This window comes from Salvia splendens, chromosome 21, assembly GCF_004379255.2.
Source record: "Salvia splendens isolate huo1 chromosome 21, SspV2, whole genome shotgun sequence".
Lineage (NCBI taxonomy): Eukaryota > Viridiplantae > Streptophyta > Magnoliopsida > Lamiales > Lamiaceae > Salvia > Salvia splendens.
This window is the reverse complement of record NC_056052.1, coordinates 3,116,271-3,130,524: the sequence shown is the minus strand read 5'-3', so window position 1 is coordinate 3,130,524 and position 14,254 is coordinate 3,116,271. Positions and strand designations below refer to the sequence as shown.

At 37.3% G+C, this 14,254-nt stretch overlaps 2 protein-coding genes across 2 annotated transcripts; both read left to right on the top strand.

The window, feature by feature from the left end:
- Positions 1-4,040: 4,040 nt before the first annotated feature.
- Positions 4,041-7,649, top strand: LOC121783202 (50S ribosomal protein L19-2, chloroplastic-like). Its single transcript, XM_042181201.1, has 5 exons — positions 4,041-4,178; positions 4,263-4,547; positions 5,225-5,311; positions 5,407-5,540; positions 7,320-7,649. Exons 1-5 carry the CDS (start codon positions 4,152-4,154, stop codon positions 7,426-7,428), a joined length of 642 nt encoding a protein of 213 aa, XP_042037135.1. The 5' UTR covers positions 4,041-4,151; the 3' UTR covers positions 7,429-7,649.
- A 999-nt stretch (positions 7,650-8,648) lies between these two features.
- LOC121783632 (mitochondrial pyruvate carrier 4-like) lies at positions 8,649-9,337 on the top strand. Its single transcript, XM_042181768.1, has one exon. The coding sequence runs from the start codon at positions 8,843-8,845 to the stop codon at positions 9,161-9,163; it is 321 nt and encodes a 106-aa protein (XP_042037702.1). The 5' UTR covers positions 8,649-8,842; the 3' UTR covers positions 9,164-9,337.
- Positions 9,338-14,254: the final 4,917 nt, after the last annotated feature.

The window sequence follows — 14,254 nt, the reverse complement described above, 5'->3', positions numbered from 1 at the left end:
CTTTCAAATTTTATATTATATATTAAATTTTTATTAATATAATAATTGATAAATAAATTAAAAACTTCAAATTCAATTAAAAAAATTTAAATTTCTAAAACATGCATTAAAATTTCACGAAATATCTCAAATATTAGTATTTGATCATGTTTATGATTGAGTTTGACCATATATCTCAAATTTATCATAATTAAATATTTTACATTTTTTGAATATAACTAATTTTCATCATTATTTGTTGGAATGATCGCATGTTAATCTTATCGGTAGCAACCCGATTAACCCGTTGGTCTAGTCCGAAACCCTAGCTTTTAGGGTTAGGGTTGAACTAGGGCTGGGGAAAAATATCGAAAAAATGATATATCGCTCGTATCGTATTGAAAAATATCGAAAAATTATCAAATTTTCGATATATCGTAATTTTCGATACGAAACGATACCGTATCGTAAGTTTTCGATACGATAACGATATGAATTTCCTTATATCGCGATATATCGTTTTATATCGAATATATGATACATATCGATATTTTCGATATATTGTTTTATATCGAATATACGATATATATCGAATATACGATATATATCGATATTTTCGATATATCGAATTTCGGTACGATATATCGTTTATATCGAATATACGATATATATTGATATTTTCGATATATCGAATTTCGGTACGATATATCGAAATATCGATACGATAACGATATAGATATCCTCCATATCGAAAGTTCGATATATCGAAATTCGATATATCGAAACTTTCGATACGATAACGATATGAAATTCTTTCATATCGATATTTTCGATACGATATACGATACAACGTTTTCGATACGATATATCGTATCGACCCACCCCTAGGTTGAACTTCTACAACCCGAAAGAATTCACAACCCGATTAGCCCGGATCCGATTGACTCGCAACCCGAGTAGGGCTGACCCGAAACCCGATGGGCCGGCCCGATTACCATCCCTATTAGGGCGGTTCGACCCGAGATAAAGCTTATAAATATCATCGACTCACTGTTACTATTAAATTATACTGCTGAAACTAAATACTGAAATATAATTAACAACTAACCTAGTCTTGGAAGCAAGACGAGGGACGCCTTGTGCGATGAAGCTTTGTTGTAACTTGTGTCTTCAATAATTTGACTGGAGACCTTGTCCTGTAGCAGCTGAACCTCCTGCCTGCTGATATGAGTCGTATCATCATCCCACTTAACGTCGTTTAAAGCCTGATCCGCCATGGTTGTACGGACGAGGCGCTGCACTTGTGTTTCAGTTTAGAAAAGAAATTGTCAATTTGCGAACCAAATTAATTACGAATTACTCCCGCCGTCCCACAATAGGAGTCCTATTTAGTTATATCATGGGTTATAAAAAATGTAAAGAAAAGTGGGTAGAATAAGTTATTAGAACATGAATCTCACTTGTATATAATAGTAATGGCTGGTAGTTGTAGTGGTAGTGGTAATGGCCATCACGAAGACCCTATGGCTCGGATTTGGGCACATATGCGGGAGGCCGCGGGGAGAGAGAAACAAGCGGCCTTAGCGCCGGCGGTGCCTCGACCCATCCATCGTCGCACTATATTATCCCGCGACCATCTCGCGGCCCACCGTCGGTTGTACGATGACTACTTTGCGCCGGAGCCACGGTTTGGGGAGAACCTATTCCGGCGACGGTTTAGGATGCATCAGGCGCTGTTTATGTGTATCGTTGGCGCTTTGGAGCGTCGGTACGGGTATTTCAGGGTGCGGGAGGATGCAGCGGGTAAACCCGGCCACATGCCGATCCAGAAGTGCACTGCCGCAATCAGGCAGTTGGCGTACGGAGGTGCAGCGGACATGTTCGATGAGTACCTTCACATCGGAGAGTCGACAGCCCGCGATTGCCTGAAGTATTTTTGTCAGGGCGTGAGGGAGATATTCGGGGATAGGTATCTTCGGAAGCCTACCCCCGAAGATTGTCAGGTAGTGTTGCCCACGGTTCCAAAACCGGCGGTTCCGGTTTATAGGAATTCGGAACCGGAACCGGACCGTGAGGCTATCTCACGGTTCCGGTTCCGGTTCGAAAACCGGCGGTTCCGGTTCCGGTTCAGAACCGCCGGTTTTCGGATGGTTTACACGGTTCCGGTTCGAAAACCGGCGGTTTCACGGTTCGGTTTTTTTTTTTCTATGTAATTTGAAATTTGGACTTATACAATAAATTGGAACAAGACAACGGATAATTTAAATTGAAATAAGACGAATAAGGTGAAAATGATATCAATTTTATTGAATTTGAGTTGTAACGGACAACTATACATTACAATTTACAATACATATACAAGTATATAACATACAACAATGTAATATAATTTACAAGTGGCGTCGGAACGTAAATAAAAAAAACATGAAATGGGGGATAATGGATGAATTTGAATTCAAAATCAAAATTTTTAAAAATTTGAATTTCGAAAAACCAACGGTTTTGGCGGAAAACCGTCGGAACCGCCGGTTTCACCGCCAAAACCGTCGGTTCGGTCAACAAACCGTCTGCCTCGTGTTCCGCACCGGAACTGAAAACTACCGGTTTCGCGGTTAACCGCCAGTTTTCGCGGTTAACCGCCGGTTTTGGCCGACAAAACTGGTTTGAAAAAGCTGCCCCCGCTGCCGCCTCGGTTTTCTCACCGGAACCGAGAAACCGGCGGTTCGGTGACGGTTCCCGTTCGAAAAATCTTGAACCGGAACCGGACCGCGGTTCCAAATGCGACGGTTCCGGTTCGAAAAAATTAACACGGTTCCGGTTCGGAACCGGAACCGGCGGTTAACCGCCGGAACCGGAACCGGTGGGCATCTCTATTGTCAGGCTCTGCTGGATATGCACGGGTCTCAGCACGGCTTCCCGGGGATGCTGGACAGCATAGATTGTATGCATTGGGAATGGAAGAACTGTCCCGCTACCTGGAAAGGGATGTACACTACCGGTCTCAAGGCCAAGAATCCTACGATGATCCTTGAAGCGGTAGCTGACTACCGGTTGTGGATTTGGCACGCCTATTTTGGAGTAGCCGGGGCGAACAACGACATCAACGTCCTCCAGTCGTCGCCCGTTGAACCCCTTTTCAACGACCAATGCATGGGCGTCGGTCCGGCCGTCAACTTCGTCGCCAACGGCAACCAGCACGACATGGGCTATTATTTGGCAGATGGAATATACCCGATGTGGCCCGTCTTTGTGAAGACAATCAGATGCCCAACAGATGAGAAGAAGGTATACTTTGCGCAATGTCAGAAGGCAGCGCGCAAGGATGTGGAGTGGGCATTTGATGTGCTCCAAGCTCGATGGGCGGCAGTGAAGGGTCCGTCACGACTGTGGTACGTTGACAGCATCATCGACATCATGTAATCATGTACGCATGTATTATCATGCACAACATGATCGTCGAAGATGAAGGCCCAGCACTGACCGACTGGGCAAATGATGATGACGACGCTGCGAGTCCAAGCAACGGCGTGGCCACGAGCAATGTACGCATGAGTATACCCCATGACGAGGTCGATCGAGTTCGTGCATTTGCCGACATGTGCCAAAAACAAGCTCACGTTCGACTCCAGAGCGATATTATCGAAGAAGTGTGGCAGCGTAGGGGGTCGTCGTTGATGTAGTTTTTAATTATTGAAATGTATTTTTTTTTAATTTGGTGAAATGTACTTTTCCTTTTTTAATGGAATTTTTTCCCTATTCGCGTCGAAATTTTAATTCCGTAAATTATTTACTTCCGGAAATTGGTTAATTTGTGAATTTGTGATTTTTTTTAATGTGTGAATTCCGTCGGGAATTCCGCAGGGGAATTCCGCCACTGTGCAGTGGGAAGTTCTTATGACGTGGCAGAGCAGTGATAAGTCCGTATGACGTGGCAGAACAGTGAGAAGTCCTTATGATGTGGCAGTGAGAATTCCGCCGGGACATCCGCACCACGGCGGATGCCCTAACTAAAGAATTAATTAAACCTCAAATTCAAAATTTACTTCACGTTTCAGCCCACTGTAAAATTTCAATCCCTAAGCAGATAAGGCTGCACTCCACATACATACACATATTCAGCTCATCTTCAACAGATATCGATTCATTTCCGAATCGCTGCATCAATCTCTCCAATGATGTCCTCCAACTTTCTTCCTCAGGTAAATTTCCGCTTCTCTGCATTCATCGCCTTCCAAAATTCAATAACAAACACATTTTCAATGTACATATATATACATGCGCAGACGTTGTTCACGGTCCCCAGATGTTCGGCGCAATGCCAGCCTAGGAAATTGGCGCTTTCAGCACTCTCTTTGCGGCGCCCCGGATTGGTTGTGGCGCGGCCTTTTGGATTTAATTTCGCGCAGAAGGATAAAAAATTATCATTTTTGGTGAGGGCTGAAACCAATCCTGAAGCAGAAGCGGTAGTGGAAGAGAGCCAGGAAAATGTGGATATTGTGGAGTCTGAAGAGGCTGAGGTTGAGAAGCCGCCTTTCAAACCTAGGATAAAGCTCGGCGACATAATGGGGGTACTTTTCTCAATTCATCAGCCTTGCTTAATTCTTCATTTAACTTTGATTCTCGGATAAAGCCAGAGAAAAACTATGTACAAATTTTGCTGGTTTTCAATAATTTTGATTGTGGGAGGTGAAGGAAACTTTGGATTAGGTTGAGTCATGAACAGATGGCATCCTCATTTAATATTTACAATATCATGTGGAGAGTATGCAGAGTTTCTCCATGAGTAGACTAGGTAGGTTAAATTGGGGCATTGTGGAGAGTGCGCAGAGTTTCGTGCCAATTAAGCCCAAGGTATAGAAAAGGCCCTAACATGAAGCAATTGATGAATTTTTATTCTACTTTACACTAATCTTTCATAAATGCGATTTTTGTTCCGAATTCTGTTGTTGCAAACTAACTATAACCAGTGGAAGTGTAAAAGTTGTGTAGTATTTTGTATTGGTTCAGAAAATTGGCACTAGTGTAGCACAATTGGTCTGAAAACTGTTTTGGAATCCAATAAATGATGCACTGTTTGAAATACTAAACTGTAGACTCATTTTATAGTACTCCTTAGTTAACGTTCTAAGTATATTCTACCCAGCTCTTGTATCAAATAGTTTTGCTTTCCTGTGAACATTTTAGAAGCAGAATAGGACTTTACTTATTGGTGTGTACGACTTCCACATTTTCTTGTTACAACCAGATACTAAACAAAAAGGCAATTGAGGCGTCAGACAGTGAAAGGCCTATCCCCGATCTTCGTACAGGAGATATCGTTGAAATCAAGCTGGTAAGTTTTCCATGGAATTTTTAATTATCTCTAATGTTACCTGCCGAATTTTGTCAAGTTTCAGTGTGAAAGCAAGAACTTCTATTTGTTTACAGGAAGTTCCAGAAAACAGACGAAGATTGTCTATATACAAAGGCATAGTTATATCGAAGCAAAATGCTGGCATCCACACAACGATTCGCATTCGACGTATAGTTGCTGGTGTTGGGGTTGAGATTGTGTTCCCAGTGTAAGTAGTCTACAAGCATGATCAAAAGTACTTATCATCATGTTTTTGCTTTAATCTACTGATTTTTTTCTTTTTGTATGAGAATAAACTAATTAGTGTAGCAAGACTTGTTTGCAGAGATCTATATAAACTTTTAACAGTGACACGGTCGTTAGGAAACCAAGAAAATATCATAAATTCTGAACTTCTTGAATTATCCAGACCTCTCTGTTAATGCTAAATGTCTTGAATAATTCAACTTTAGTTGGGTTTTGGCCAATGGAAACTTCAGTTTGGTTTTATCTGGGTCATCATTTCTGTTCTTTTCTCTAGTGCCTCTGGTTTTTTCTACTATATCCTGTTACTTTTGTTTATTTAATGGAGTAAAAAACATTGACTACACCATCTGATAGATAGCTTGAAAAAAACCTCAATTTTCTCTTTAAAACACAAGCTCTCGAGGACTGACTTGTGAGTACACCTGTATGCTTTACTGTGTTTTGTTTAAGAAATATGATAGATGAACTCCTTGTTTTTAGTTAATGTCACATTATCTTGTCATACCAAGTCCATCTCATTAGATTTTTCTTGTCATGGATAAAAGCCCAAAACTGTTTTCGTGAGGATGAAGCAACAGATGTAACTCCAATTGGAAGGAAATGTATAGTTAAATGTTAAAACATGTTTAAACTGAATTTAAAGTATGTTACGAGTCATTAGGTGATATGTTATGCTGGTGAATGTTGTGCTTGTTTTCTCTTCAATTAAAAATTCTCAGAGTAATTTCGGTGTTAGTAATAAATTGAAGTGAAACACAATAATTTTTGGTGTGAGAAGAATAGTGGAGTGCAGCTTTAATGTTCCCAACTTGCTGTAGCTCCAATTTGGGGAGTAAGTATTGGTTCTTCCACTTTTAAATTTGCATTGAGAATTATTAGAAATAAGTGCTACTCAATATTTGTTGCTCTTGATAAAATTTAACTAAGTAGGATTTTCTTTGGGTAATCCTCATCAATTTAAAAACTTTGTTCCAAATAGATTAGTCACTATATTGGGGATCCAAAGGATTCTGATCTCAGTACTTCTATAAAGTCTTGCAAGAGGATAACAAAAGTAGCGAGAAAAAATAGACTTGTCCCTGAATATGATTTACAATTGTGAGATTTATCAGAGACTCAAGTAATTATCTTTACTATTGAAGAGGAGAATGTAAGGAGCAGTAAAAATGGTTAAAGAAAGGGAGTGTTACTTAGTAGGTACAACTACAAGGACTACAATCCAGTTTAAGTTACCTTTATACCTCTATTAGAATGGTTAGATAGGTATGTTTGGTTATAATCAGCATTCCTGTATGATGAGAGACTTGTGCATTGGTCTAAAGTGAATATCGGAACCTTGGAGATGTGGAATGGATCATGAATTAGGGTTTCTGAGCCTCCTCACTATGTGTTTTTCATATGCTCATTTTGCAAACATGGACTTCATTCTATAAATAAATTGCCGTCAGCATATGCCAATTCATTGGAAAGTATATTCGACTTTTCTTGCATTGGAATATTTTTTGTCTAGTTTTGTCACTACAGCATTGATTATACCTGTGTAAGGTAGTATTATTCTTGTATTTGTTGACTGGCTGTTACTGATATCAAACTATATAGGTTCGATTAGCAAACATGTTCATTTGAGATTGACCTGCATTTTGTGCTGGAGCAACTGCTGATTTTTAGACTTGTGCATAGCTACATTATATCTCAAAGCAATTCGTAAAGAAGTTGATTTGTGATGTATGGTATTGTACAGATATTCACCGAATATCAAAGAGATAAAAGTACTCAAGCACCGGAAGGTGAGGAGGGCGAGGCTCTACTATTTGCGGGACAAACTTCCAAGGCTCTCCACCTTCAAGTAGAAAAGAGCATCTGTTGATCAGCACCAACATGTATTCCGTGTATCTCTACAGCCACAAAGCAAAGAATGTAGCTTCTCGGGTAAGTCTGTAGTTTTTTGTGTACGAGCTAGCTTCAGTTAAAACTGGTTCTGAGTTTTGGTTGGATGTGCATTCCTTTGTAAAAATGAATGATGTTTTTGTTTAACTTTAATTTAATTTATGGGCAGGACCAATTAATAGCATAGATAGGCTCCTTTCTGTTCCTTATCATAATTAATGTCTGCCCACTTGAATTGGTCCTCAACCCCATTAGCTCACACAAATCGGATCACCATTTGAATGATTTTAGCTTCATTACTGAATGATATTATGGTCTGACCGAGTCACATACATAATACTACAAGGTTACAATAAATTTTGTATATGTAGAAAGCTGATGAATATATATAATCTGGCGCCACTGGGATAGAGACACAGAGCAATAACTATCCAATATAGGTAATTTTTTAACCCCAAAAACTTGGATAGATAAGACCAAACAGACTTTACAGCCGCCGCAATGGAACTCCACCTATTAAACTAGTATTACATTAAAATATGGTGAAATTTTTGTTATCGACTCCGTTCCCCCACAGTTGAGTCATTTTTCTATTTTGGGAAGTTTCCTCATAATTGAGTTATTTCTATATATAGTAACTTTTTTCTCTTTCTTACTTTATCTAGAGATGAGGAGTCTATCTTGTAATACTTCTCTATATTTTGGATTGTTCATACAAATTAAGCATCTAGTACTATTTTTGACAAGTTTATTTCTTTATAATATTAGCTTATTTTTTACAATTAATAATTCAATTATTTTGTATTTCTTTCATGTTACTAATTTTATACTAAAACTCGAAATCATTTAGTACTAAGACTATTGATAGTGGATGATTTTTTTCCATATTGTATATTAAAATTAATAGTGAATACTTAGAATAGAGATATCGAGTTGACACTGTATCTTCAGCTGTGATCAGAATCGAATCCATAATTCTTAACCAGATTTGTCTTTCCTACATTGATCCAGAATTGAAATACTATGATTAGTTTCTATTTTAGAAATTTTGAACTGTCATTTTGGAGCAAAACTCATAAAGACACAATAAAAATACATTGGGAAAAAGATTTTACCGGAAAACCCCGTTAAAAAACCGGCGGATTTGAACCGAACCGGTGACATATACTCCATGAAAGTATATGGGATAAGATCACTAGGATGGTCTCACTTACGGTTGATATCGGTAACTTCCATGAAGCAAAGCCAAATCCGATTGAGACAATTTAATAAAACACATATTCTTTAAAGACACACCACACCAACTATAAAGTATGATGATATTTATAACTTAACTAACACCTATTCATACACATAGAAGGAGAGAAAGTGAGAGAGATGAATTCGAAGCTCCGGAGTCTGTGGAACCACCCGGCGGGGCCGAAGACGATCCATTTCTGGGCGCCGACGTTCAAGTGGGGGCTGAGCATCGCCAACGTCTCGGACTTCTCGAAGCCCCCCGAGACGCTGTCGTACCCGCAGCAGACGGTGATCGCCATCTCGGGGGTCATCTGGTCGCGCTACTGCTTCGTCATCAAGCCGTGGAATCTCAACCTCTTCGGCGTCAACTCCGCCATGGCTTGCACCGGTCTCTATCAGCTCTCCCGCAAGCTCCGCCACGACTACTCCGCCCCCTCCCCCGCCGTAGTAGACCAATGATCACCGGTGATTTCTTTCATTTTCTGTTAAATAAATTTGGCGCCTTAAATTAGATTTTATTTAACCTGTATGAATTATATTAAAATTATGTCCACTTAGTTTAATATAATGATGAATTTGTTGAATTATAAAAATGGTTGGGTTTGGGATAATGAAATTAATAGGTGCGGTGAATTATTGATGTATGGCGACACTGAACAAAGCAGAAGAGGTTGCCCATGCCATGGGATTTTCTATTTTGTTTCATATTTGATACTAATATGCTAATATTAGACGTGACAGTTTTTAACTTCTTATTAAAAAAAATCTAAGCCAATTTCAATTTTTTTTATTTGAAATCCAACATCAGCAAATGCGGTCCACAAACTACAACCACCGTAACATCATTTAGTCACAATTTATTGTCTAACAAATTAAAGTGATTATGTGCTGACATTAGTCGATATAATCATATAATAGTATTTAATTTAAGGGGGTTTAACATCTTCCACATGACGTGAATTCACCTCTATTTGGTCTAATTTGAATAGCTTGAACATTTTTGTGGGTGTGTGACTGACTTTCTTATCAATCTTCGACTGCCTATCCAAAATAAATTAGGGGAATATTCAAAATAGTGTACAAAAACCACAAAAATCGAATTATATAATTCATGCATTCCAACTTAAATGAAGTAAGAAGATAAAATAAAAGAGAATACCCAATAATTTTTGATAAAGGAAAAATTAAATTAATTAATTTAGAATATCTTAAGAATATACGAATCAATTACTTTTATAAATATCTCATCTATTACACATAGGACCACACATGACATTGAATTTCACACCTAACTACATTTATTTATGACACAAGACTTAGCAGTGGCAGAGCGTTTTTATGATTTAATGGAAAAAAGATGGGACAAGGATAATATGGACCCACGCACACAAAAAAAGCCGAAAAATGAATTAAATATATTTTTAAATAGATTTTTTATTAATGAATTAAAAATGTAAAAAGAAGTTAATGCATTGAGATTATAGTAAACGACCAGGGCAACCGTACCACACCCTCTTATGTGGCAAGAGCACAACCCCTACAACCGTGCTCTTTCGCAAGGACGAACACAAGAGCCCCACCATTCTATTATTCAATTTGAATAAAAACATTTCTACAAAATTAAAATGCATTAAAAATATCCGGAATAATATTACAAATTACAAATAAAATAAAAATTACATAATTGAAATCCTAAAAAATAAAAATTACATAATTAAAATCCTAAAATTTAAAAAGTACGTAATTAAAATCCTAAAAATTAAAAATTACATAATTAAATTCATAAGTGACCGAATTTCGTCCAAATGGATGATGAATGTGTGTATTTATAGATGGTTTTGAGATTAAATTTCTTATAAAAAAAATTTAAAAAAACGGTAATAAAACGGCTATATTTTTGGGAATCCGAAAATATATTTTTTAATTTTTTGGTATTATTTTGGATTTTTAAAAAACGAAAGAAAAAAAGAAAATGACAACGGTCAATAGAAACACACCACGTCGCCCTGCTCGCTGGCACGGACGTGCTCTTAGTTAAGAGCACGTTCGTGCCAGGGGCAAGAGCGCAGCGGCGGACAAGCGTGTCCTTGCCAGCGACAAGGACGGACGGAGAGCTTGTGCTCACTGTTGCAGATGCTCTAATCACTAGCAGTGGCAGAGCGTTTTTATGATTTAATGGAAAAAAGATGGGACAAGGATAATATGGACCCACGCACACAAAAAAAGCCGAAAAATGATTTAAATATATTTTTAAATAGATTTTTTATTAATGAATTAAAATGTAAAAAGAAGTTAATGCATTGAGATTATAGTAAACGACCAGGGCAACCGTACCACACCCTCTTATGTGGCTTTCACCGACAAGAAAGTCTCCAATAATCCCATAAACATTGTTTTTTAGTTTGTAGTGGTGTCTTGTTGTCATATGTCCAATTAAATACAATTAAATTTTAATAAATAAAAAAAAGTTAGTTTATGTATGTCATTTTGACATATAGGGATCAGTATTGTTTTTTAACATTAATTTTCACTTAATTATTATACAAACTACTTTTTCTCTCTTAAAATTTAAAATTTGTTAGTTTAAATTATTTTTATGAAAAATATATCAAATTAAATGTACTCTATTTGTTACATATTAATAGCTTAACCAGTGCAAATGTTACAATTAGGCATTCAGCCATTGAGGGGTGGGACAAGGATAATATTGGCCATGTGCAAATCATTCAAATGGATCCTCTATAAATAAAATACTATAATCATATAAAAATTTGAATGTAACATAGCCATCATAATGGAAAAAATTGTAAGATGTTGTATGAGTTATATCCATATTCTTATAACATAAAATATGTCGTGTTTTACTATCAAGACACTTGACTTATAGCATGAGATTCATTACATATATGATAATATGAATATCTCAATATCAACTTAGAGAATAACTAATGAGAAACCTCGAGATGAAGCATTGTAAATAATTATAACACATTAATTACCAAAACCTTATTATCAAATTTAAGTCAAGTAATAAAGTTTAACATGAAATCTTCAGTAATCATGCTCTGTTCAAATGACTCTGTTTCATAAACAATGGTCAAAACCCAAGGTAAATAACAACATTTCCTTACACCATCAAACATACAACTAGAAATGCAGCATCCCGTCGCGAATCAAGCCTTGACGCAGCAGTTAAAGTAGCTGAAGATGCTCCGCCTCGCCTGCACCACAACAATGTCAGCAACATCACAAACCACTACTCGAAGAAAAAGAACTAATGCCAATGAGGCACCATGCCGCGAGATAAGCATAAGCAATCAAGCGTTACATTCGACATTGCTTTCTGCATCACATGGCTTATTCATTTATCCATAGCAAGTGTACACCAGTAGAATCTACTGGTCCAGACATAATGCAACACAAGTACGAAATCAAGGGACCCGCCCCAGTCCTATTCGACCTACATGACTCCGATACTATATGACACCACCACCACATGCCTTCAAAATCTTGAATCATTTGTGGACCTTAAGCAAAAGATATACACAACTTTTCCCCCAAAAAAACAGTTCATTCAAATCACACGTAGGTTGATAGCGCAAATCTTTTTCGACTCTTCTAAATACACATCATCTGATACTTAAGTGGACCATTAACACAGATATATATAAACAGAAGCGTACCGTTGGGGAGTTGTTCTGATGATAGTCGTGATGATCATTAGGTGCTACGGTGGTGTCTCGTGTGGTTGAAGGGATGAGTTCGTCCTCGTTCCCAAGACTAGCCCTTGAAGGGTCCCTCTTGTTTTGCTTTCTCATCTCTCTTATTTTCGAGAAATCCATAGAATAGTCGGGTAACGGTCCCTTTTGGTCCCAATCCCCAAACTGTGGGATGGATAGCCATGGCGCATTCCTCTACACAATCCCAAAAAGCTCGTGATTAGGAAACAATCAAAATCCAATCTTTTTCACTATTAAGCCAAATCTCATGATCATCAATCCCATCCTAATTGCATCTACACTATATTATTGTTGATTTTGCAAATCAAACTAGTGACTGTGGTCATACGAATGCTCAAAGACGAAGAAAAAAGAAACAGTCTATTGGCAATAGCTGTCCAAAAGCATCTGCAGATCAACATCTGATTTGAATATTGAAGCCACTTAATGACTACTCACATACAGTTGTTAATCTCTATAATTGACTCATGCCTTTCTAAAGCATGTGCTTCTGAATTGAATGAAGACAATTAGACAGATCAAAAAATAAAGTTTTTTCCTTTTTTGCAGAAAACTCAAGCATCTTCCATTATTTCAATGAAGACAAATCAAAATGGCAGAGAAGCATAACAGTAACATTCACAACTAGGACTGGATTTTCTATCCCAACATAAAAAATAGCTAGAAATAATAAATAACAATATCTATAATTCTGACTTCATCAAGAATATTACTCCCAAAGAAAATTCAACAATTTGATTTTCATCATTTCATCTAGAAAAAAAACCAAGTCTTTACAAAGAATTTCAACAATTAAGACAGAACAAGAATTAAAATAATAGCTATGCATGCAACAACTGTAAAACAGCAATCAGATAATTACAAACAAGGAAAAATTAAATAAAATCAGAAAGTCTGAGTTCTAATTCAGATTCTTTCAAACATCAACCACAGATACACACAATCATACGCTTAGAAACATTGAAAACACCATAAATTTGTTTTAATACAGCAAAAAAGCACTTGAAACGGAAAAAAGAAACGATTTTTATAAATGAAAAATCCGAGAATCAACATACCTCCTTGCGATCTTCCATCAGATAAAACTAAAAATCTTGGGATTTTCTTGGATTAAACGAGCACCCTTTTTTGCCACCCAAAATCTTGTAAAAAGCAGTTCCCACAAAAAAATATAGCTTTTTGGGTAATATAATTACGACTGGAAAACAGAGCAAGCGAAGAAAGATTCAAGAAATCGAAAAAAGGGCCCAAGATTAAGCGGAATTGTGGTGGACAGAAGAGAAAGTAATCACAGGTTTTAAGACAGATGGCTTTAAACACGTCTGCCCTTTTAATACAACTATAATGTGTGACTGTTTGAAAATCTAATTAAATATGGAGCATTATTATAATATAAGATCATAGGTATTAATAGTGGTATTAATCACAATATCGCCCCTGGAATTTAACACGTTTTGGCTGCATCATAGAAACTTTACCTTTTCTAGTGCTTCCATTGCTTAGCTGTGAGGGTGTCTTTAGCTGTCTTTACCTTCATTTGGAATTAATCAAATGAGTTGGGCTTGGCCAGCCAGCCCAGGCCAGTATCGAGGTAGGCAGGCTGAGGTCGGGCTTAACCCAAGCTCATGATTTAAGCGGGTTGTATTTAGCCGGATTTCTTTTGATAAATTTGGACCTTCTAGATAATTTTCGACACAACACGAACACTCATGTAATTACACAATTGTATATGTACAACGATCCAAAAAGAATGCCTTTGGCGATAAGATAACAATATTGGAGTACTTTTCTAGAAAAGAAAAATTGGAGC